At 44.4% G+C, this 27,361-nt stretch overlaps 1 protein-coding gene across 1 annotated transcript in view; it reads right to left on the bottom strand.

Annotated features, from left to right (window-relative positions):
• abtb1 (ankyrin repeat and BTB (POZ) domain containing 1) overlaps window positions 1–23,345 on the bottom strand; it is a 50,756-nt gene extending 27,411 nt beyond the window's left edge. Inside the window, exons 1-4 of the mRNA XM_084333214.1 lie at window positions 23,129–23,345; window positions 19,296–19,358; window positions 7,317–7,372; window positions 6,504–6,648 (exon numbers count right to left, since the gene is read on the bottom strand). Of these exons, the coding sequence (XP_084189340.1) occupies window positions 6,504–6,648; window positions 7,317–7,372; window positions 19,296–19,358; window positions 23,129–23,184 (320 nt within the window). The 5' untranslated portion in view covers window positions 23,185–23,345. The remainder of the gene's footprint in view (window positions 1–6,503; window positions 6,649–7,316; window positions 7,373–19,295; window positions 19,359–23,128) is intronic.
• Between the last annotated feature and the right edge of the window lie 4,016 nt (window positions 23,346–27,361).

The raw sequence follows: 27,361 nt of genomic DNA, 5'->3' as shown, positions 1-27,361 counted from the left end.
TTACTGTCTGCAACTCATGTTACTGTATACAACTCATATTACTGTCTACAACTCATATTACTGTCTACAACTCATATTACTTTCTACAACTCACATTACGGTCTACAACTCATATTACTGTTTGTGGTCTGTCAACGTGGTTTCATTGCTGGGTTAAGTACTTCTATTCTATTCACATAATATGCTTACTTCATATATCTATTCTATTCACATATATGCTTACCACTTGTATCTATTGCTATGTCCGCCCACTACAATCACGCGAGCTGTCTAACGCCTGTCCCGTCTCCCTGTGAGTTGCTGTCCCGGAGTGTCGGACGTCCCATGATGAAGACCGGGAGGATGCGACCCTCTCTGCGTGGCCTCCTGTCTCCGGCTGTCTCGTAATGACCGGAGTGCTGGACGTCCCGCAATTATGTCGGGGAGGTTGCGACCCTCTCTGCGCCGCCCCCTATCTCCCTGTCTCGGAGCGATGACCGGAGTGTTGAACGTCCTGTGATTAAGACAGGGAGGACACAACCCTCTTTGCGCCACCCCTGTGCCTCAAATAGATCCGCTATCAGCTCTATCTTTAATCTTTCAAAATGTTCAGTTGCTATTGCATGCACTCATCTGTGTTTCACTACACACATGAGTGCATGCTTACCAACTGTCAGTCTGCAACACTACTATCACCGACATCTAAGAAGGGAGATCCCCCCTTGAATGGCCCTTCTAAGGTTTCTCTCCTCCACACTGCCTGTGGTGCATTTTTTCCTATTGTTAGGTTTTAGTGAGTTTTTCCTTACCTTCGCGTGGGGTATGTCTGGGAGTGTTTGCATTCATTCATTTATTTTGCATTTATTTTAAATTTGTTGGACCTTATGGTGTTCTTGTTTTGTTCTTGATTTATTGTTATGTTTCTTCTTGACTTGTTTAACACATTGGCGTCCGCAGTCTTGCGGCGATTTATGCCTCAGAGGACAGAGGATTGTTTACAAACCGATGTACTTTCTAAGAGCTATATATATCATTTATAGTATTGCTATCTGTGCATTCTCATTGTCACTTGAGTGCATAAACCGTGCCTTCATAATGGCTTAAAGAAAATAAAAATCCATCGGTTGGTTGTCATTTTATAGCGTCGTGAATATAAGGTTTATCGCGCTTTTCGTCTCTTCTTATTTTCAGGAAGCTAGAAAATAGGCTAAACATTGGCGGCGTTATATCAAACGCCATTTCTGCTGTATATATACAAATGAAATAAAACAAACTGCGTAGCATCCGGACTATTACAGAGCATCTATGGATGAAATGGGGGCGGCGGGGAACGCCGATTAGTATTATTGATTAGCAATAGAGTGTGCGTTCAGGTAGCCAATGTCAGTGGTCTATCACGTTAGGTTTTAAAACAATGTCCAATCCAGCTGTAATTTGGGGTAATAGTATCCTACCGTCAGGCCATGTGATCGCCGGCAGCATTTCTTCATTAGTCATTGGATTCTGGTCGATTGATATGTCCATTGGCTAATCATAAATCCCATTATTCCAGGCTGAAAAATACGTTCGGTAACTGGATCAAAGATGGAGGGTCTTCGTTTGGAATCGAGGCTCATATGATCCGCCCACAGGACGTAAAAGAATATATTTTTTTAAATCCCCTCAATGATACTGCAGTGGAGCGATGGCGCCCATAAGCGGATCTGGCCGGTATTGCATGTTTCGAAAATCAAATATGCGGGTAGGTCCTGCAAATCGATGGCGGACTGTAATAGCGTTATAAATATGGAATAAAACAATAACAACTTGCCACGAGTATATACGTGGCTCTGGTCCACAACGCATGGAATCGAAACACGTATATATACGTGGACGGACGGCATAGTGTTTTAAAGAAGACGTGTCCGGCCCATGGGGACATTAACGTGTGTTGTCGGGCCTTACAAATAAATTTGATTTGATTTGATACAACTCATATCACTGTATACAACTCATATTACTGTATACAACTCATATCACTGTATACAACTCACATTAATGTCTACAACTCACATTACTGTATACAACTCATATCACTGTATACAACTCATATTACGGTATACATCTCATATTACTGTATACAACTCATATTACTATATGCAACTGATATCACTGTATACAACTCATATTATTGTATACAACTCATATTACTATATACATCTCATATCACTGTATACAACTCATATTACCATATACATCTCATAGTATTGTATACAACTCATATTATTACTGTATACAACTAATATTGGTAAATTGGTTCAGAAATTACCTCTCAAGACAGAACACAATGTATATTTGCAGAGAACTACAAATCAAGTTTTTTTTAATCAACAAAGGTGTTCCCCAAGGCTCTGTTTTAGCTCCGGTTGACGATACAGTCCTGTATACAAGTGCTCCCTCCCTTACTCAGGTGACTGAGGACCTCCGGGCTGCTTTCACTTGTTTTCGAAAACCTCCCCTTTTTTATTTTTTTTTATCTTAAACTAGTCTTAAATGCAAAGAAAATGAAATTCATGATGTTCACAAGGGCTCGCTCACAGCCATTGAATCATGGTCATATTGTTACGCTAAAGGGAGCAACCATAGAACATTTTTCATCTTACAAGTATCTTGGGCTATGGTTGGATGAAAAGCTATCTTTTAAAGTGCATATTGGAAACCTCACAAATAAACTTAACCTGTTCCACCCCACGGGGACGGTACCGACCCCTTTTTGACATTATTATCATATATTAATATTTTTATGAGTGATGCAATAAATTAACGTTTTTAAAATCAAACTTTTCAAGTATTATTATCACTACTATGTCACAAATACATGTAGAATGTAAAACGTTAGGTTGGCAATAGTTTAGCAATAGGTTAAAAGTGAGTTTATATCATTTTAAGTTTTTATTTTTCACTCGCGTCAAAGCGGAAGCGGAAATGGAAATGTTGAACCATGGGAATTGTAGTTTTTTTGAAGAGCGACTCGCCAGCTATCTGCCAGCGTTGGAATTTCTCAAAACTACACTTCCTGTGGTCCGCTATGGTCGTTCAAAGTTCGGCGTTCTGAATGAATCATATCAATAATTGTTATGATTCGCGATAATAAGCTACAAAAGGTAACGTTTTTGACAAATATTGAAACGCAGTCAGTTTCTCCACACTATTGTAATCATGTAGGAATAATTAGATCTGAAATTAGTTACAAAATGATTACACTGTGGGAGAAATAAAAAAGTACAGTCGATTACATTAAATATCTGTATATGTTATTATGCATGCCTGGTGATACTATATCCAAATTGAACTCGGCCATTTGAAAGATACTATATGTATATATATATAAATGTGCGAATTGGCTATAATAAGGTAATGTATAAGCATATATTCTATATTCTATAATAATATTTCAAATTGCATTGGTCCGGATGGGAGAATTCAGTACTGTATATACAAAACCTTCAATTTGATCATCTTCCCTTTATTAATTTCCTTAGATCTTTTGTACACATGATCTCAAGAGGGTACTGAATTAGCTCAGTGGCAGTTTTTTAAGTTTGGTCATTATTATCATGGTTTTATTCACTGTCAAAGATGAAAAGAAAAATCTTAATTCATATTTTCCTTTGTTTCATCAGAATTTAAGCAAGCCTAGTAATAGACACAATATTTCTGACACTGAGAATACATTCATTGAGGTCCATAGATGTTCCTAGATACCAAGAATATGCAAATAGCCCTTGTAGAAGTGGAGCAATATTCCATTTACCTAGGTATACATTTTATGCAGATTTCACCTGGGGTGGAAACTAAAACTTGTTTGCCAAAGGGCTTACTCACCATTGTGTGCTTTATCAAATGGTGGGATGGACCTCTCTGTACGTACGGAGGAAATCCCACATGTATGTTTTTATATAAGGCCATCCTAGGGACGCTTCCCCTATATCTTTCTAGTCTCATTTGCTTTGCCTCTAGCAGCTACCATACCAGGTCCACAAGATGGCTACTTTTAAAAACTCCCAGAATACACACTGAACTAGGAAGGGCGGCTTTTTCTTGTGTCGCACCTTGGGCATGGAATGGGCTACACAGGACCATATCCACTTAGATAACCTGGTCTCTCTTGGCAAATTTAAATCTCTGTTACATTCTTCTTCTTACATTCTACTTCTTACAAGAAGAATGTCACTGCTTTCTGTAGTTGGGTCCCCACTGCAAAATTACTGTATTACCCTGTATTATACTGTCATACACTTTTACTATCATGTATTGTTCACTATCTGTTTTGTGTTTTTTTATGTGATGTATTGTATATTGTATACATGCACTTTAATTGTGTTCTTGTGTGATGTATCGCACATTTTATTGCTGTGTGATGTATCGCAAATGGTATTGCTGTTATCTTGGCCAGGTCTCCCTTGCAAAAGAGATCTTGTATCTCAATGGGACTTCCTGGTTAAATAAAGGTCAAACTAAATTAATAATAATCTCTCTGTGTGTTCGTGTGTATACGTATATATGTTTGTATGTATGTGTGTATGTATATATGTATGTGTATGTAGGGATGGGTATCATTAGGATTTTATCGATACTACTACTCTTATCGATACTGCTTAACGGTTCGGTACTTTATCGATACTCTTATCGGTTCTTTTTTTATTTTTTGCGACATTGCTTTATTATTCTTTTATATAACTATATTACTGCACATGGCATTTTATCAATTAATACAAGCAGTCGGATAAATTAACTATTTTGGGACTTTCTATTTTATTTAGAAAGTTCTTAAATCAGAATGTCCCACCCAATACCCAGCTGTTAAAAACGGTTCAATACTCCATGTTATTAGTAGAGGCTGTGACACTCTGTCATCCTTCCTCTAGCTGCTAGGGTGAAGGGACTTTGGGCTTGCTGGGACCGGTGGCGGTAGAGGGAGGAGGGGTGGGCTGGGACATGGTGGCTGCAGCCTCAGCTTGAAGATCTTTCATCTTTCTAATATATTTGTAGCTAAACAATTAGCTAAGCAATTATATTTTATTTATTAGCCTATTGTAGTGACTACATTATGGTTCGTGTTCTCCTCTTACTGTGTTGTGTAGTGGGAGGGAACTACTGATCTGGCACCGCGGCCAGAGGGGACAGTTATTGCGGTTGCACTTGCTGTTGTGATCTTTACTATTCTGGCGATATACATGTGCTCTTGTTCTGTATTGACTGAAGTTGTCTTGTGTATTAAACAAGCATTTAGTTGCCTACGATTATAAATTTTTCCTCCGGCACTACACTATTCATAATAATTCGTTATTAGCCTAGCTAACTCCGTATCTTGGCTTACCTGCAGTGGACGTGGATGCAGATGGAACACTGCGAGCAAAGCAGTCAAAAACGGCGCATTTCTGCAGACTAATGTTATGTTTTGACACCAGATGTTTTGACAAATTGCTTGTATTGCCACCCTTACTGGCAAATGTTTTATTGCACTTGTGGCAATGTGCAGTCGACTTTCGTAAAGTGTACCCAGACTTTCGAGCGCTTTGCTCTCTCCGCCATGACGAGCGCAGAGCTTCAGCAGCACGGAGCCACTGACTGGCACCTCCCTTAAGTACCCGTGTGTGTATGTGTGAGTGTGAGCGGCTCGCGACGAGTGTGTGTAATAATGGCTCGCTGCGGCTCGCTTCTCGTGCAGAGACAGAGAGAGGAGAGATAGTTCGCAACGTTTAAATTCCTCTGAAAAAAAAAATAAAAATCATAGTAATAATAATTTCTAGAGTATCGATAGCAGTACCGATAACGTCGGAGCTTATAAATACTCAGTTTTTTTCTAATTTAGTACCGGTTCCCGTTTAGAACCGGGGTCCGGGGGGCATCCCTATTGTATATTGTTTTAGCTTTTATCAATTTGTTGTGATAGTTGTGTGTTGGTTCGAGATAAATAAAAATCAACCAATCAATTCATATCACTGTATACAACGCATATCACTGTATACAACTCATATTATTGTATACAACTCACATTAGTGTATACAACTCATATTACTGTATACAACTCATATTATTGTATACAATTCATATTACTGTATACAACTCACATTTACTGTATACTACTCATATCATTGTATACAACTCACATTCTTGTATACAACTCATATTACTGTATACATGCAGTATATCTCTATTTACCTGTATCTTTTCTAATTACTACAGAGCTACACCCCCCATAATAATAAACAGGGTGTACTTTGGTAAAGAAGAACAGTTCCTACAAACTGCCACAAACCGAGTGCCATTCAGCACCGTTGTACTGGAGTGACGGCAGACATCTCCAAAACTACTGTAGGTGAATCACACCGAAACAATCTCCATGGATGAATAGCACTATATATTTTTTTAATTACAATTTTGGGTGAACTGCCCCTTTAAAATAATTTTGCATCATTAGATTTACATTTTGCATACAAGATAATTCACATGAATGGCAGTGAGGCACTTGCTTCCCTTACATGTGCAGAAAGTAGTCAAAATAGTCCCGCTGCATCATCTGGGAGGTGATGCATTTGTAATCCTTCAGCAGACGTCTAATGGAGTCACTCAGGGAACCATACATACACCTCTCCCCATCAAACGAGTTGGCTTCACACTTGGCACCTGAGAGGAAAGAAGGGGAAAATGAAACGGAAAGTACAATACGCCTTCGGTAAGCGCCTTTTTTTATTATTATTATTATTATTATTATTATTATTATTATTATTATTATTATTATTATTATTATTATTATTATTATTATTATTATTATTATTATTATTATTATTATTATTATTATAATACCAGTAGGGCTGAACGCTTCAATCACTGCCACGGTAATCCATGTCAAAATCACTATTCCAATGGTTGGTTTTTGGTTGTTGTTGTTTTTTTCTACTACTCCACAAACATGCCTATATCAGCATAAGGAATAGCTTATAGAAATAATAATCCAACATAAATTTTGAAAACCAGTTCCACTGACACAAGGACAATAAGAACTTTCAGAAAATATGTACAGTACCACATTGAAACGGTTACACGGGAAGAATGAAGGTTCGATTATTCGATAATAATTACTACGGACGCTTCGGAGCCAAAAAAAAATGGAAATGGGGACAGCTCTATACCAGTACAATAATATTTGAAGGTCAAGGCCTGCTGAGTGTGTTCGGCATCGGTTAAGACATCTATGGTTTGACTAGATGCAGCGGTAAGCCTGCTTGCATCGCTTAATAATTGAGTAAATTAAAGTGACAGTAGTAAACATTCAGGGCAGATTCCAGCCTCACCATTAGCCAACATGTACTGGACCAGCTCCTCATGGCCACAGAGGCAAGCGTAATACCTGTGGAACAAGAACAGACACGTTTAAAGTGGCCAGGGTGTCATCATCATCATGCTGCCGGGTCGCGTGAATACTTTACCCAAGGCAGTTGTCCTTCCGCGTTCGGTTTGCGCGCCCTGATTGGCCTCTCAGCGCCCAATCGCGTTGCGCCTAGCTTTCAGTTCCACAACGCAAGTCCTCGCCCATTTCCTCGTATTGTTTTCATATCAATCGACATCACATCAATATACATAACGTATTGTAACTCACTATTCATATCAATCGGCATCACATCAATATAAATAACGTAGTGTTTCTCTTCATATCAATCGGTGTTGTGAAGGGCCAGATTAAACCGAATATATATATTTATTTATATATATATATTTAATTGTATTTGTATATTCTCTAATATTCCCTGATATCCCTTGTATATTCCTTGTACAATATGCATTGAATATCCATTCTAGCCTACTGAACATCCCATAATAGTCTCCATTCTACTATTGGTCGAGACCTTGGTGCCAGGCTGCCATACCCCTCAGACCCAGTTCAAACGTACCGCTCGACATGTACGAACAAGTCCTAGTTCCGCGTAGGAATTTGGCTACCGCACCACTAATGGGACTATTTGTTGATAGTGCGTATATATACTGCGCTACTAAAGTAGGACTTTCTTTTCAGTCCAGTTTCTTACCCTCCAATAGAGTCACAGACGTAAAGCCTCCCCGCGATGCCACGTGTGGGAGTAAGGCCAAGTTCGGCCTACCATCGGTATTGAGACATCGTGTATATTAATATTTGAATAGTCATATTTGGCACTATATCGTCGAGTTGGACGTAGTCTATTAAGCTAATAATAGTCTGTTAATATATAGTGCTTCGTGCGGTGAGAATACTACCGTAGTCAGTACCCCATCGTTTCGGGCAGAGAACTGGCTGCTTACCCAGGGTGGTTGACCCTATGTGAAGCTGCACCCGAGGAGCCCCAGAGCCGACGAGCGAGTGGACCTGTATACCGGATTATTCTACCGACGACAGCCCGCCTTCCCAGGCACGGATTATGTTTTGGATACTTTGATTATTCTATGGATAAAGACCCCCGACACTACCGTGTGTTGGAACCCCCCCCCCCTGGAGAGGACGCAAGGTGAGGAGACGCTCTGCAAGACGAGGTCTCTCCACATCTCTCCCCCGTGGACCGGAGAGAGCCGGCCCACAAAGAGTCCACCTGCTTTCATCTGTGGTCCAAGGATCGCCGGCGCATTGAACGGCACTACAGTGGGTTCTCCTGGGATACCCTTGGCCGGACGAGGCAGCTGGATTCTACCCCCCCCCCCTCCTACTCCTGTCGGCTTACAAGCGACCGGATTAACCCCCTCTAGTGTATCCAGCCTATAATCATTAAAGTATCATTGCTGTTATTCCTTAACTATTCCAGGTCATATATTTACCACCTGCGCCTTCAGAGATTGGACATTATCTATTGATATACCGACGAATACTCCTTGCCATAAAAGTGCATACTATTTCAATTCATAAATGTAATTAAGTGATTAAGTGCTTATTCTACACACCATCGCTGTGTAGGAAATAAAGACCTGTTTCTAATTCGTACATTTGTGTTGGATCCGTTTCATCTACGTGAGAGTGTTCATGATAATATATTTATGCCGTGTACTGGGTGGCCGAATATTAAGTACAAAGGTAGTGGTAGTAAGTATCATATCTAGTAATACAGTCAGGGAATTGTACCCCTCAGTTACAATTGGTCCTTCGAGCCGGATGGGTAATTAGTGTAATATTAATATAGTGTTATTAATATTGAAATGGCCTATGATGAACACTCCACGAAACGATCCTCCTAACCAACGCCCGCAGCGCGAACGACGGCTCCCTCAGTACTTAGAGGCTTACGCTGTCAGTCAACAACCTAGTCTTCTACTAACAGTAAACGCGGTAAAACTAGAAAGTAAAAGTATGTCTAACCCCAACGCCCAGACTACCCCGACCATAGAGGCCCCTACGGGCTCTAATGTAACTGACCAAGTTCACGGTGGGGACCAGTGGGAACCAGACATGACTTCACACCCCGCCAGTACTGAAGAAGTAGTCCCCGATGAGTCCCGGGAGGAATACAACACTACCGAGAGAGAACTCGGCACGGAAGAAGACGGGGAGAGCACCGTGGAGATAGAGCTCCAAGGCTCCGCAAGGAGTACCCCGAGGGAAGGCTCCCCTATACAACCGCCTTCTCCCAGCGAGGCAGAGAGGACCCTACAGCAGGCATTCCTCGTCAGCCTGAAAGCCTCTACTGAACGCGATAGACTCCAGGGTGAACGCGATCGATTGCAGCTACAGCAACGGAGCGAAGAAGAGCACATACGCCTGGAAATAAGACGCATTCAGATGGAAGAGAATGTGGCCCGAGACCGAGCAGACAGCCAGCGAGCAGCTGCTGGTGCTCTACGGGACGCAGAGCGCGACAGACAGCAAGCGCAACTAATAGAACAGCTGATCAGACGGACAACACCCTCTCCCTCCGCCAGAGGCTCCAGGAACTCGTCTAGACACACCTCCAGGGCGGCATCCCCTAGCCGAGTAAACAACCCTGAACTTGACCAACAGACGAGGTCTATACCCCCCACAGACCATCTCCCCCCACCGGTCCAAGCGAGACCTAGCAACCGGGAAGGAGCAGCATATCCTGTGGAGAGGCTAAACCAGAGACTACAAGCACTGGATGACCTAACTGAAGACGAAGAGGAAGAGGAGGAGAACCGCGCCCGAAGACAGCACAGTACTCTACCGGACCAGGAGGTCCGGTACAGCCCAGGCTATACTCCCGCGGAGCTGCGCTACAGACCCCCGACTCTATACACGGGTGAGCACGACGCACGACCCGCACCGAGGAACAGCACCTGGACAAGCGGGCCATGGTACACTGCCGGTACCAGCCCATACCAAGGAGCGGGAGGAGACTCGCCTAGGAGGCCTCTCCCCCAACGCTCGCCGATGTATCCACAGTCAGCGTCATACATTGGCACGCCTATGGTACCCGACTTCACCCAAGAGAACCGGGCCCAGTATACAGAACTCCGCATGTGTCTCGAGACCATGTTGGTGGATGTATTGGATGAACGCCACAAATACGCCATCCTACTGCAGCACTTAAAGGTGCCCCGCGCACATAATATAGCGCTCGCCTACGCGACTTCCACCACCCCATACACAGCAGCGCTGGTAGCATTGGACCAGAGGTATGGGCGCATATGGGATTACGTGATCCAGGAGATCCGACACATCGACCGCTTACCCCCAGCAATAGACAATCGAGCACTGGACGACCTGTCCATCAGAGTGCAGTCCCTGGTAGGGATGTTGGGAGCGCAAAGAGAGAAGGGGAAGTATGAACTTTACGCCAACTCAAATGTGGAAAGGATCCTGGAGAAGCTGCCGCCCGCTCGTCAGGAGCGCTTTAGGCGGCAGAGGGACCACAGAGACCCGAATGGCCCCGAACCGAACCTCCTCGATCTAGCAGACTTCCTGGCGAGAGAAGTCAGCAGCCTACGGCTAGATACATTCGGACGGAGCACCCCTGGCTCCAGAGAAGGAACCAGACGACTAAATGATGGAAGAAGATCGGTGACTGTGATGCACCAATCGGAGTCAGTACCGAGCAGCAGGAGCCACAGTACCCCCTCCAGAACGGAGAAGTGGAAGATAGTGTGCCCCTACTGTGAGAAAGAACACTGGCTAGCGCAATGTGACTCCTTCCCCAAGCTGAACGCGGAGGAAGCAGGTCAATGGATAAAGTCCAACAAGCGCTGTTTTCGCTGTGCGCGCTCACACATGGCAGCCGAATGCCGCTTAAAGAAAAGGTGCACCAAGTGCGATGGAGCCCATCTGGACATACTTCACGACAGTAACAGACGGCGCCCTTCACCTGCACCATCCAGCCGCAAAGCGAGCGTCATGTACATCGATCCCGCCAGCAGCAGTGGAGCCCGAGTACTCCTAAAAGTAGTGCGTGTGACACTAAGCTACCAGAATAAAGTCCTGGACACTTACGCCGTCCTCGATGACGGGTCAGAGAAGACCCTGCTGCTCGCCTCCGCTGCGGCCCAGCTAGGGCTGCGGGGAAGCGAAACCCAAATGACAATTCGGACAATAAGACGAGATTTGAAGACGATAAAGGGCGAGAATGTCTCATTCTCTATCGCAGCAAGCGGCCAGCCTGAGCGACGGTACCAGATTGCAGACGCTTTCACCAGCCAAGAAATAGGACTGTCGCGGTACACATACCCCGTCGCCAAGCTGATGGAGAAATATGCACATCTGCGCAAGTTACCGATCCCGCTCATAGACAATGCTATGCCGACCCTGTTGATAGGCTCCGACCATGCAGACCTCATTGTCCCGATAGACCGGGTTCATACCGGACCCCGAGGCTGTCCTGCAGCAGTCGAGACCCGTTTGGGATGGACTCTCCAAGGCCCGCTCGCCAAATCTCTCAACCGAAGTACAGCCACTAGATGTCTCCACTCCCGAGTCACAGAGGGAGAAACCGCACTCCTGCAACACGTAGAGCGGCTATGGAGCTTGGAACAAATGCCCTTTAAGAATGGAAAGAAAGACATTCGCTCTAAAGATGACATTTACGCCATTCACCTCCTCGAGACAGGGACCAAGAGAGTCCCGGTCAACGGCGTGTTGAGATACGCCACGCCACTCCTGCGGCGAGAAGGAATGCCTACTTTCCACGCCAAGACAGACGCCATAGAACGGTACCTGCTGAACACGGAGCGGCGCTTAGCCAAGAACCCCGCCCAAGAGAGTGTATACCGCGCTGAGATTGAGAAGCTCATCACAGCGGGACACGTCACAAAGATGGACATTAAAGAGGCTGACCAGACCACTGAATCGTGGTACGTGCCCCACCACAAGGTCAATCACAACGGTAAAGACCGCATAGTATTTAACTGCAGCTACCAGATCGGATCCCAAAATCTGAATAAAGAGTTACTGCCCGGTCCCACACTCGGCCCCTCCCTACTCGGCGTTCTACTCCGCTTCCGCCAGGAAAAGGTGGCCATCAGCGGGGACATTAAAGGAATGTTCCTGCAGGTGAGATTAGTAGAGGCGGACAAGCCCCTGTTACGGTTCCTATGGAGAGAGAAGCCAGGAGATGAGCACCCAGCCATCTACCAATGGGAAGTCCTCCCCTTCGGAACGACGTGCAGCCCCTGCTGTGCGACATTTGCACTACAGAAACATGTAGCAGAGGACCCAGCAGCGGACGAAGAGGTCCGACACAGCGTAAAGAACAGCTTCTACGTAGACAACTGTCTACAAAGCCTTTCAACCCAGGAAGAAGCCGAGGCTCTCCTGATTAAACTCCGCGCCTCATTGATCAAAGGCGGCTTTGATCTCAGGCAGTGGGCCAGCAGCGATCCGCAAGTACTGCGCAGCCTCTCCTCCGAGGACAAGGCAGCCAGCAGCGAGACCTGGATGGCTACAATCCCGGGAGAAGCCCAGGAGATGACCCTGGGATTGGTGTGGCGATTCAAAACAGATTCGCTTCACTACAGACACAAGCCCCTGACTACGGAGCAGGGAAGGCCGGCGGCGGCGCCGACCACCAGACGGAGTGTGTACACAACACTCGCCCGACAATATGACCCGCTAGGATGTATTCTACCGTACACCACCAGGGCAAAAATGATTGTACGAGCATTGTGGGACAAGGACCAGGGCTGGGACGACCCCATTCCCGCACACCTTGCATCCACCTGGAGAGAGTGGGAGATGGAGCTCCACTCACTCCCAGGCGTTAATATGCGCCGAAGCTACTTCCCACCCACGGTGAGGCCAGAGACATGTAAAATGGACTTACACGTCTTCAGTGACGCCTCAGAGGTCGCATACGGATCAGTAGCCTACTTGCGGGCCCAAGACCAGGGGGGAGAGATCTACACAGCATTTGTCCTCGCCCGCTCGAGAATAGCCCCACGCAAGCAACAATCTATCCCACGTCTAGAGCTCTGCGCAGCCCTAGCCGGAGCGCACCTAGCCACGCTCATCCAACGTGAGCTCACCATACCGGTGTCTAGAACAATCCTGTGGTCAGATTCCACGACGGTACTCGCCTGGATCAAATCGGACTCATGCAAGTACAAAGTCTTCGTGGGAGTCAGAGTCACCGAGATTCAAGACTTAACCGAAGAGTTAACCGGAGAAACAGAGTGGCGCTACGTTGATACAAAACAGAACCCAGCTGACGTCATCACCCGGGGGATGCCCCTGGATGACCTCACCCGTCGCAATGTCTACAGTGACGGCCCCGCATTCCTAAGACTCCCGGAAGGACAGTGGCCCATGCCTATCCCGAGGGAAGCAAGTCCAGAGGAGGTGGAAATTAAGAAGTCTGTGTTCTGTGGATTGAGCACCGTAGCCTCCACCGACCCTAACATAAACGATTGCACGTCCATAGAGAGTGCACAACAAAGAACATTCCTGCGGTACCACCCGGAGTGCAAGTCCCCCGCTGATATGTCAGCGGCTAACTACGAGGAAGCAGAATTGCTTCTACTGCAGCGAGCCCAGAGAGACTCGTTCCCCGATGAATTGGCCTGTCTACAGGGAGGAAAGCCCGTCCCATCCGACAGCAGATTAATTCACCTGGCCCCCGAGAGCGACGCTCACACCCTCATCAGAGTGGGTGGTCGCCTACGCAGAGCCCCCAATCTACCGGATGACATTAAATACCCGATCGTATTGAACAGCCGACACAAGGTCACAGAGCTGATTATAAAGAAATACGATGAGGATGTACATCACGCAGGAGCAGAAACAGTCCTCACGGAGATTGAGGGAGTACTTAACTCGAAGCCCCTCGGATATGTCTCCAGTGATGTGGCGGATATCGACCCAGTTACCCCCAACACACTCCTGATGGGGCGGCTAGATCCCACATTACCCCAGACAATGTACCGGCCTGAAGAAGCGAACGGCCGACGAATGTGGAGGTACAGCCAAGTATTAGCCGACAAGTTTTGGAACAGTTTCCTACTGCACTACCTACCGTCTCTACAGACCCGCCAGAAGTGGGTAAAGGAGAGAGACAATTTGACAGAAGGAACAGTCGTCATGATTATTGATCAATCACTGCCCAGAGCTATGTGGCCGGCCGGCCGCGTAAGCAAAGTGATCACCGGTGCCGACGGCAAGGTCCGAGCAGCTGAAGTGCTCGTCCAGGGTCGCACTTACACCCGTCCCGTGGCAAGGCTCATAGAACTGCCTCGACTCCCAGACACAATCGATGATGACCATGACCCTACAACCCTATGACTTTGTGAAGTTGACTGACCCCTACAGCAAACCCTTATGTGTAAATAGACAACGCGATTAATCTGTCTCCGTTTAACTGATTAGGTCTGGGACCTATTCAGGGGGTGGCTGTTGTGAAGGGCCAGATTAAACCGAATATATATATTTATTTATATATATATATTTAATTGTATTTGTATATTCTCTAATATTCCCTGATATCCCTTGTATATTCCTTGTACAATATGCATTGAATATCCATTCTAGCCTACTGAACATCCCATAATAGTCTCCATTCTACTATTGGTCGAGACCTTGGTGCCAGGCTGCCATACCCCTCAGACCCAGTTCAAACGTACCGCTCGACATGTACGAACAAGTCCTAGTTCCGCGTAGGAATTTGGCTACCGCACCACTAATGGGACTATTTGTTGATAGTGCGTATATATACTGCGCTACTAAAGTAGGACTTTCTTTTCAGTCCAGTTTCTTACCCTCCAATAGAGTCACAGACGTAAAGCCTCCCCGCGATGCCACGTGTGGGAGTAAGGCCAAGTTCGGCCTACCATCGGTATTGAGACATCGTGTATATTAATATTTGAATAGTCATATTTGGCACTATATCGTCGAGTTGGACGTAGTCTATTAAGCTAATAATAGTCTGTTAATATATAGTGCTTCGTGCGGTGAGAATACTACCGTAGTCAGTACCCCATCGTTTCGGGCAGAGAACTGGCTGCTTACCCAGGGTGGTTGACCCTATGTGAAGCTGCACCCGAGGAGCCCCAGAGCCGACGAGCGAGTGGACCTGTATACCGGATTATTCTACCGACGACAGCCCGCCTTCCCAGGCACGGATTATGCTTTGGATACTTTGATTATTCTATGGATAAAGACCCCCGACACTACCGTGTGTTGGAACCCCCCCCCCCTGGAGAGGACGCAAGGTGAGGAGACGCTCTGCAAGACGAGGTCTCTCCACATCTCTCCCCCGTGGACCGGAGAGAGCCGGCCCACAAAGAGTCCACCTGCTTTCATCTGTGGTCCAAGGATCGCCGGCGCATTGAACGGCACTACAGTGGGTTCTCCTGGGATACCCTTGGCCGGACGAGGCAGCTGGATTCTACCCCCCCCCCCCCCTCCTACTCCTGTCGGCTTACAAGCGACCGGATTAACCCCCTCTAGTGTATCCAGCCTATAATCATTAAAGTATCATTGCTGTTATTCCTTAACTATTCCAGGTCGTATATTTACCACCTGCGCCTTCAGAGATTGGACATTATCTATTGATATACCGACGAATACTCCTTGCCATAAAAGTGCATACTATTTCAATTCATAAATGTAATTAAGTGATTAAGTGCTTATTCTACACACCATCGCTGTGTAGGAAATAAAGACCTGTTTCTAATTCGTACATTTGTGTTGGATCCGTTTCATCTACGTGAGAGTGTTCATGATAATATATTTATGCCGTGTACTGGGTGGCCGAATATTAAGTACAAAGGTAGTGGTAGTAAGTATCATATCTAGTAATACAGTCAGGGAATTGTACCCCTCAGTTACAATCGGCATCACATCAATATAAATAACGTAGTGTTTTCATCTCAGATATTAACGTAACTATTCATATCAATCGGCATCACATCAATATAAATAACGTAGTGTTTTCATGAAAACACTACGTTATTTATATTGACGTGATGCCGATTGATATGAAGAGATGAAAACACTACGTTATTTATATTGATGTGATGCCGATTGATATATGAATAGCGCGTTATGTTAATATCTGAGATGAAAACACTACGTTATTTACAGGGTATCTGCAGGTTTAGCCCAGTCAGATTTAAGGCTTTTTAAGACTTTTTAATGCCACTCAGAATTAAATTTAATACCAATTTCACAATAACAAAATGGCAAAAATCATGCAACGACACCAATTAGTTTAAGTTTAGGGACACGTTGGTCCAAAGATGTTTATTAAAAAATAACTTGGAAACTTAAAAATCTTGAACTTAAAGGAGTAACTGGATTGGATGAATTTCAACAAAGGGGTGACCAAACATAAATAGCAAATATAGCTATACAAAATATACCAGGGGCCAAGCAGCAAGTGCAACAGCCACATTTCCGTCAGAACACATACTACCATAGGACTGATACCTGTAAGAACACATGATTATCACCATAGGACTGATACCTGTCAGAACACATAACTATTACCACCCTCCCCAGGGTATCAAAAAAGTCAACCAACAAACTAGATTCTTGTACCGGATCTGCTCTCTGGTAAACAAGAATACCCTGAAGACTCTGGCAGGAGCACTCATTCAGGGGTACTACGACTATGCTTGCACCTCATGGTACCAAAGCACCTCAAAGGCACAAAAAACAAGATTACAAACATCACAAAACAAACTGGTCAGACTACTGCTTAACCTCACTCCTAAAACCCACTTTACCCCTGCCCACATTCAAAACCGCTCTTAAAGAGCACCTACGGGAGGCTGCAATTAGAAACTGGGCACCGTAAATGTCCAACGCCCCCCCCCCCCCCCCTCCTAATGTACAGTCTCCTCCCCATCATATGTATATATTTTCTGTTAGGATCTCTGGGTAACAGTACTGTATATTTGCATATGTCACAAATGTAACAGTACAGTTACTATGAATTGAAAATGGGGGACCCTGATGTAAACAAGACGAAAGTCTCTCTGGTCTGCATCCCCTTAACAATTGTGTGTATTGATCTGTTATCTGTTAATACAGTTTTTCATTTATTCATCCAGTCGTTTTGTTTTTGTGGTTTGGTTGAATGAATGAAAACTTTGTTTAACAGATTGCAGAATGGGTACAATACAGTACGGCTCAATACACACAATTGTTAAGGGGATGCAGACCAGAGAAAGACGTTTGTCTTGTTTCCATCAGGGTCCCCCATTTTCAATTCATAGTGACATTTATGACACTCAACATACATGACATTTATGGCATAGGGACATACAGGTATATAGTACTGTTACATTTGTGACATATAAGATATGCAAATATACAGTACTGTTACCCATAGATCCTAACATACATATGATGGGAGGATACTGTACATTAGGAGGGGGTGGGTGGGAGGAAAAAATACATAGTGGGTGACTCTCATCGAACATAAACACAAACGTGTCCTTTTTTACATCCGTGAATAGATTATTTTCAAGTTAAGACCTCAGCTTCAAGTGTTGGCGTGGAGCCGCATGTTATCCAGACTTCTGTTGGTGCAGATGTTATAGTCCTACCTGAGATGGCGGGGCCGAAAAGAAATTCGAAATAGTAGTTTGCAGGCGCCGTTTTTGCAGAGGTACGCTTAGCGCTGCTCAGCATGTGCGACTCGACTGCTCTTTTTTTGTTGTTGCAGCGGGCCTCGTAATGGTCTTTGACTTTGACTGGGACCAACCATCGCGCAAACAGTGGATTGTCGAGCCAGTTCTCGTTAAATTGGCACTTTCCCATATTAACGAGTGCAAATGCTAAACTAAACGTAACGTTATCGCTTCCGCTTCGCCTTGCTAACGTTAGCTAGACTCCACTGAAATTGTTCCCGGCCAACATAAGGACCCGTGTTGGTTCCGCCCCATTCCGGTCTGCGTGATGCTACAACGCGGTCAATAAAAACTCCCGACTTTATCTCCCGTTAACCGTACTTCCCCAGATTTCATAATAAAACATGACATGGCATTTTATCTTTCCTTTCTATGGCATTTTTAAGACCTCTGAAAATGGATTTAAGACATTTTAAGACAAACTAAGGCCTTAATTATTGATAAACCAATTTAAGACTTTTTAAGACTTTTTAAGGATCCGCGGACACCCTGTATTTATATTGATGTGATGCCGATTGATATGAAGAGATGAAATCACTACGTTATTTATATTGATGTGATGCCGATTGATATCAATAGCGCGTTACGTTGATATAGAGATGAAAACACTACGTTATTTATATTGATGTATTTGAAATGTATTGGAAGGATAAACCCCTTGATATATGCTATCTCGTTTTCGAGGGGGTCCTTATGATGTGATTGATATGAATAGCGCGTTACGTTAATATCTGAGATGAAAACACTACGTTATTTATATTGATGTGATGCCGATTGATATGAAGAGATGAAAACACTACGTTATTTATATTGATGTGATGCCGATTGATATGAAGAGATGAAAACACTACGTTATTTATATTTATGTGATGCCGATTGATATGAATAGCCGTTACGTTAATATCTGAGATGAAAACACTACGTTATTTATATTGATGTGATGCCGATTGATATGAAGAGATGAAAACACTACGTTATTTATATTGATGTTATGCCGATTGATATGAATAGCGTGTTACAATACGTTATGTATATTGATGTGATGTCAATTGATATGAAAACAATACGAGGAAATGGGCGAGGACTTGCGTTGTGGAACTGAAAGCTAGGCGCAACGCGATTGGGCGCTGAGAGGCCAATCAGGGCGCGCAAACCGAACGCGGAAGGACAACTGCCTTGGGTAAAGTATTCACGCTGCCGGGTCAGCCAGAGAAATGGGCCTACGGTGATATTCCACTTACAACGGGGTGCTGTCCCATTTATCTCTTAAATTAAGGTCCAGATCTCTCTGTTCAACAAGATACCTGGAGAGAAAGGAGACATAGTTTCAATTAGTTATGAAAAATATAAAATCTCGACTGTAGAGGATCATGCTCACACCTTTAGTTTCTCCTAGACAGGTGTGTAGGAGGAAATGTCTGTAGACAGAGAGAGAACTCCCACATTGTCTTTCAACTTGTGATAAACTGTTCTACCTGTTGAAGGTCTAAGGACTGGAACATTGTATTTCAAATAAAGTGTATTGCAAGTAACAAAACAGTGTACAGGATTTCTCTCTTCTGTTGCTTGTAAAGGGGAAAAACCACAAAATGTATACTCTAAAATACACTATCCATCAATTGTTTTCCAGTACAACAGTACATGAGGTTGGGCCAAGCACACATCTGACTCCATGACCTTCAATGCTAGAGCCCAGGGCCCTCATTTATCAAGTTTTCTTAGAAAGTATTCTATTTTCGTTCTTAAGCACAGAATTTAGAATGTGTGCATGCTGCCATTGCTGCCTGGGCAGCGCAAACACTAATAAAGACGGTGCTGGAATATGACTGCCTTTTCCCGTTTTGTTCGATTAATACCCAGGGATTAAAGTTCTCCTAAATTTTATTCCAAATCGCGACGGATTTTCCGTCTTTTTTCTACCTGCTGCATATGATTTCTAGAGGCATATTTGATGTCAGTATTGGGTAGCCTATATAAACAATAATACGAGAGCATATACAAGAACAATGAATCTCACTGCCATGTATGATGTAGCCTATACGCCGTATAGCCTGCCTATGTGATTAATAAAAACGCGAACTTGAATCCCTAGCCCCTTTCGTGACTGTGATGCACGGAGTGAATCCACAGTCACTCCTCAATAGGAAACCAACCTAGATTTACCCTGAAGGACTGGTTCTAACCGAACCGTTCGTTATACAAGTATCACAGAGACATTTCAAAGGTACTCAGAGTTGCACGAGGGTTACGAACAGAGATACAGGATGGTTTGAAAGCTCGGCGTTGCTAATAAACATTTAAATATTTTGTATAAACTGCTGAAAACGGCATTATTTTCGGCGTTGGCTGCCTGGTTGTGATCACAGCGCATGCACGGGAGTAATGCACGGAATCTTATTTCCGCGTTGAAACTAATGCATGCAACTGATGAGAGCTATGCCGTCCGTCTGCAGTCCCCATATTCTACCACAGGGCGTCAGCTACGCATGCTCTGGGCTGTGCGTAGACATACGCACAAAGTCAAGTTCACGTTCAAATTGATAAATCCCACACTTTGCTTAGAAATGGTCGTACGCACGGGTTAAGCACATTATCTGTGCGTACGCAACGTTGATGAATGAGGGCCCAGGACTGCACGTCCAAGGTGGACCCATCTGTAAAGCTCCTCAGGTTCACAGATAACACTACGGTGATCACACTCATATCAGACAGGGCTCAGTCTGAATACAGACAGGAGGTTGAGCAGCTGGTGTCCCGGTGGCGTGTAGCTTTATGCCAAGCAAGCAGTGCAAAAATTTACCGTAGTGGCGTGCAGTAATGCGCCTTTCATTTTCCGCCGCCCAGCGCCCAGGTCGCGCGGAAATAGGCTGTCTATTGCCATTCTCTTTGACAAACTCTAACCTTAACCAGCTCCTTAACAACGCCTAAACTTAACCGTTCTAACCTTAACCAACTCCGAAACAATGCCTAACCTTAACCTTAACCTTAACCATGCCTAACCTTAACCATAGAAATTATATTGCCATTCTCTTTGACAAACTCTAACCTTAACCAGCTCCTTAACAGCGCCTAAACTTAACCGTTCTAACCTTAACCAACTCCGAAACAATGCCTAACCTTAACCTTAACCTTAACCATGCCTAACCTTAACCGGCGAAAGAATACACGTTAAAAAAAAATCACGTTAAAAAATATTTTCGATGGGATTCGAACTCGCCAGCAAACGAGCCATAGGATCCACAGCCATGTGGCCTTGCCAATTGAGCTATTGCTAGATACTGAATAAGGGGCGGTGACTTATATATATTGAGCTCCGCTCGTGTCGAACCAAGGCGGGATCTCATGCGCATGCGCGGGCACCTCGCGCGAGCACGCCGGCGCACGCACGCACCTGAGCGAGCACGCCGCCGCCGGTGCACGCACGGTAGCATTTGTCTGAAAAGAAGGGCGCTTTACCGCACTGGCGTGCGGTGACGAATGCGGAAGCATTTTTGCACTGCTTGCTTGGCATTAAGGAAAACGCGTCCCGGTGCAGCCAAAACAACCTGGAGCTAAATGCTCAGAAGACAGTGGAGATGATTGACTTCAGGAAGAGCAGCCAATCAGAGGCTCAACAGTTACCACTGTGGGATGCACCGATCCGATATTAATATTGGCCCCGAGATGACTAAAAATAGCTAGATCGGGTATCGGCGACAATTATTATAATTTTTTTATTATAATACAAGTAAAAGAAAATGTTATTTAATGTTAATCATAAATAAAAATTCAGTACATTTATATCTATGTGTTAATTTGTTACATTTTGTTTCACTAAGTTAGGAAAGTAATGTTTTAAGTCAAGCCTGATGTTGTCTTCCACACAGTGAGGCATAATACAGTTTATTAATTGAACAATGGGTATCGGATCGGTACTCGGTATCGGCCGATACCCAAAGCCCAGGTATCGAGACTGAAAAAGTCGGATCGGTGCATCCCTACTGTGAACTGTGATCCCCTGCCTAATGCACCACACATCTGCTCTCACACACTACAACTGTTTGATTTGATTTGATTTAAGGATCTTACAAAGACAGGGTATAAATGGTAAATGGCTGCTTTTTTATATAGCGCTATTGTTACTCACATTTTTACCCATTCACTCACACATTCACACACCGACGGCGGAAGCAACCATGCAAGGTGCCAACCTGCTCAACTGGAGCAATTAGGGGTTAAGTGTCTTGCTCAAACCCACATCGACACGCTGCCCGGGAGGAGCGGGAATCGAACCGGGAACCTCCGGATTGCCAGGCGACTGCTCTACCTCCCGAGCCACTGTCGCCCTGTATATCCTGCACAGCAAATCCTTTCCAACCCTGCAAATGCTCTGTATATTCTTCTTAGTACGGTCTTAGTACTGTACATTCTTGACACTTCTCACATTACCTTTTTGACTATTTGTCCTCACAGCATTTGCATAATACCTCCAACACTTCTATTATTGTAGATGTGTTCTTTGTATCCTCTGAGCAAGCACCAAGCCAGATTCCTTGTGTGTGATAGGAAATAATAACAGCTGGTCTTGAGGGCAGGCCACCTTGAATATGTCCTTTTAACAATTAAATACCAAATCACCAGTCTCTTTCTACAGGGCTGCTGGTGGTGCATTATGGCATTACACTGGCTGCACACTGGAGAGAACACAAACAACACTGTCTGTGTATAGTAGTCTACTGACAAGTTAGCCTATGTCAAAGTCACTATTGATTGTGGCTATGCTACAACGTTAGGTTAGGCAAATTACATTTTGCATTCCTTTACCTTTAGTTACTTAACTTAGCCCCTAGTTAGGATAGCTAGCAAGTCTTTGATGATGGGGGGGGTTGGAACTGACCTACATTTTAAGCGAGGCTTGCTTGCTTGTCTGCGTTAGCTAGCATTAGCTTGCATAAATGATGTGCACTGCAGACACAGGGTCAGATTCGGGTAGTGTCAAGCCCAGCGTTAGTTCAATTGCTAAACGGTAGAACAACGCGGCTTAGGTAACAATGAGCGATTTGTAGTAAAATTGTGAAACGAGCGCTTTATTTACCTGACTGTACCAATGTCGCCCTTTCTGCAACTTGTAAACAAATCGTATGCGTCCATGATCTCCGCAGCGTTTTCGGTTCGCTGTAATACATTGAAACGGCCTGTCTGCTGGACAGGGGTGGCTAGGATGCAAATGTAATTTCTGTAACGTAGCCTTGGGTATTGTTAGCTGGTTGAGTTGTCTTTGGCAGTTCTGCACAATGTGTTGACAAATTGTAGGAAGCCCAATGTTTTGATCGAGGTTTCAGGTGGTCACGTGACTAAAGAGGAGGCTCCGGCAACAGGGGATATCTGCAGAGCCGCAAGCCCAACGTCTGGGCGGGGCTTCGTGGCTTGGACTAGGTTTGACTGTGCGTGGGCGGGGCGTCGTGGCTTGTACCTTGTTTTGCACTACTGCGCATGCGGATGAGGGGGGGGGGGGCTATGGAAGCAAATGAGGTCAGGTGTATTATTGATGCTCTCATTGATACTATGTTTGTTTCTGAAGTGTGTGTGTGTGTGTGTGAGATATATAGAGAGAGGGGGGGGGCTTTGGTAGACTATTGCATTGGTCCATTCATTGAAGATGAACGCAATGCGACATCCTTTACTAGGCTCACCCACCAACAGTGCAGGTGCTCAACTGCTGATACGAATGTATAGGTAAAAACCATATTATGCGTTATCATCAATAAAAAAATTGCCCAAAGAAATCCCGCTCCCGCGCTTACGCGCGCTCGCATTCACTGGGGGCCTACAAATACATTCTTTCATGGGGCCCAGAATCTGGAGCTACACCCCTGACTGTATCTACAAAACCTTCTGTTTAATAATCTTCCCTTTATTCATTTGCTTAGATTTTTCAGGTCTGGTCAATTATAGCATGGTGTTATTCACAGTCAAAGATAAAAAAAAATATAATTGATATTCTTCTTTGGTTCATTACAATTTACTCAAGCCTACAGACACACTATTTCTGACACTGATCCATTATGTCCCTAGATTTAGATCCCAAGAACATGCAAATGGACCATTAAAAAAATAATTGTAAATGTTTATTCTACGTCCTTAAAAAACATACATAAAAAAAGAAAAAAGTTAAAAAAAAGGGTAATTTATTTTTATATTTTTATTTATTTTTATGGATGGAAGAGCCGCACATTGACAGGCAAAGAGCTGCATGCGGCTCGCGAGCCGCGGGTTGGCCACCCCTGGCCTAGCGTCTAGCCACGCGGTGCTCCCGGCGCTAACCTAGCCTATACTTCAGCTAAACTTGCTACCCTTATTATTTCGCCCCTGCGTGATCTGGGCCCATAACCTGTTGACAGAATCTGGCTATGGGGCGACAATAATGTGGTCAAGAGGCATGGTTTCTATCTTCAGCCATTAATCAGCGTGGTTTATTATTTGCATGGTAAAGCAGCAGCACATGAGTTCTCCTCTACGTGAGAGGCAGGTGGGAAAGAGGTAGAGGGGGAGGAGACATCTCTTTAAATACTCTCCACCTGGTGGTAGCATTAGTGGCTCCGCCTATAGCGCCCTCTAGTGGAAACAGTTATGTACAGTCAGTGGAAATAGTTAAATACAGTTAGACAGTTACTTGCAATCCTACATAGAACCTCTAACTTTAACACAAACCATGTGAACTTTGGAAATTACTCAATAATCAACTAGGCTGCAGTAAAAAACGTAAAACCAGGTTCTCAAACATAAACATAAAGACGGACAACACGCTCATCACAGACAAGCTGGATGTAGCCAATTACTTAAACACTTTCTTCACAAACATAGCCACAACACTGGTAAACAAACTACCCTCCCACTCAGGGCAGTATGGGGTAGAACACATAGTAGCATACTACAAGAACCTAGAAATGGAAATGGTAACTACAGATGAGGTACTCAAAAAACTGAGCGCCCTCCAACCGAACAAGGCCACTGGCCATGACAACATCCCCTCCAAATTCCTCAGAGACTCAGCAGCCGCCATCACCCCAGTCATCACACACATAATAAACCTCTCCATAAAACAGGGACACGTCCCCAAGGACTTCAAAATTGCGAGAGTAAAGGCCTCTGCATGCTACAGAAACTTCAAAGCAACTGCAACACAACATCGACAAAGCAACGGTGTTTTAGACACTCTGCCTTTATGCTTCTGCAACATCGACGCGCAAAGTTAGTTTAACTAAAGTTAGTTTAGGTTCGTGTTAACGTTAGATAATGTACAAAATAAACGTATTTCCGATGATTTTAGACGTCGCTCTTTTATTTTGAAATTCCCCGACCGGAAGTGTTATAGTGTCTGTTGCTAGCAGCTTAACTTTCTGTGCTTTTTGAGCTAATGTTACCGTAACGTCATTAGTTTCCAATGGAGAGGACCTCGGCTCACATGCAGCTCAAACTACCTATTGGAATAAATTAATTGATTGATGTTTAACTTGTCCCTGTGTGTGTCCAGTCATTTCGACTAGCAAACGTTGTATTTAACGTTAAAGTTACCTCAGGATACCATTGTATTTAGTTGGTTAGCTATGTAGCTAATGTGGATAGCATTTTGTATAGCACCAATGCTAGCTGGCTGGCTACAGCTTTATTTACTAAATTATGGAGGCTTTTTAATCGTCAAGGTAAGAGAGGATTTGTCATGATCAACTGAAGGCGTATGCTATGGAACAATATGTGCTTGGGTTTTCAGAAAAAGGCCAGCTATGTGACGCTAATTATTTAGCATCAACGCTGGCTGGCTACAACAATGGCGGATGGTATTCTCTGCGAGACCAATATTATTCTATGACAGCCCCGCCCCCATTCGCTAACCAACCAATCACTGCTACGCAATATCAACGCAACGGTTGTTTAGGTTAGATTTTGGAGACATGTACGCAGCATCCTCGCAACACAGTCTACAAGACCCTAAACAACAACCGCGCTGAAATCGCGCTGATGTTGTGTTGAAGTTGCTTTGAAGTTGCTGTAGCATGTAGAGGCCTTAACACCCCTGCACAAAAAGGGCAGCAAATTAGACCCAGGCAACTACCGCCCTGTTTCTATCCTTACGAACAGGTCGAAAAGTACCTGGCGGGAAAAAAATCTAATCTACGAATTCCAATCTGGCTTCAGAACATCCCACTCCACTGACACATGCCTTCTCTATTTGAACGACCACATCAAACAAGAGGTGGACGCGGGCAAATACTGCGGCATGGTCATGCTGGACCTGCAAAAGGCCTTCGACACTGTCAATCACTCCATTCTGATTGACAAGCTAAAAGCAATTGGTTTTGATAGTTTATCAGTGAGCTGGATGCAATCCTACCTGGAGGGGAGAGAACAGATGGTGGAGGTAAACGGTACTCTATCCCCCCCCCCCTCACAGTGAGCTGTGGTGTTCCACAAGGAAGCATACTAGGACCGCTACTGTTCCTAATTTATGCAAATGACATGTCGTCAGCTTGTGACTGCAACTTGTTCCTGTTTACGGATGACTCAGCCCTGCTGGTCTCTGACAAGAACAAGTTGCAGGTTGAAAAAACCCTCAGCTCGGAACTAGGCAAAATCTGCATATGGCTTGCTGATAATAAACTATCATTATACATGGGCAAAACAGAGTCCATTCTCTTCGGTTCAAATAACAAACTCAGCAAGACTGACGGCTTCTCAGTTACAGTAGGTGACAATATTGTCACAAGAAAAGATGAAATTACCTACCTGGGTTCCATCCTAGAGGCAAATCTTTCCTGTGACAAAATGGCATCCAATGTAATAAAAAAAGTCAACCAACGAACTAGATTCTTGTACCGGATCTCCTCTCTGGTATACAAGAATACCCTGAAGACTCTGGCAGGAGCACTCATTCAAGGGTACTACGACTATGCTTGCACCTCATGGTACCAAAGCACCTCAAAGGCGCTAAAAACAAGATTACAACCATCACAAAACAAACTAGTCAGACTACTACTTGACCTTACCTCTAGAACCCACCTCACCCCTGCACACTTTGACAACCTAGGATGGCTTAGAGTAGATGACAGAGTACCTACACACATATGCTCTTGCTCGCACCCCCCACCCTGGACCCCCCAATGGATAATCCATCCATTATCATTCGCTCTTAACCAGACACTACCATTATATGCTAGCTTTTATTCTCTCCACCACTTCTAACCACATTGTCAATTTGGATTCATTGAGACCCAAAATTCTTGCTGTAGATATTTCTAGATAAATCACTTCGAGATATGTAAGAATCCAG

This window comes from Notolepis coatsorum (genome assembly GCF_963971535.1).
Source record: "Notolepis coatsorum genome assembly, chromosome: 17".
Taxonomy (NCBI): domain Eukaryota; kingdom Metazoa; phylum Chordata; class Actinopteri; order Aulopiformes; family Paralepididae; genus Notolepis; species Notolepis coatsorum.
This window is presented reverse-complemented; position numbering and strand designations above follow the sequence as displayed.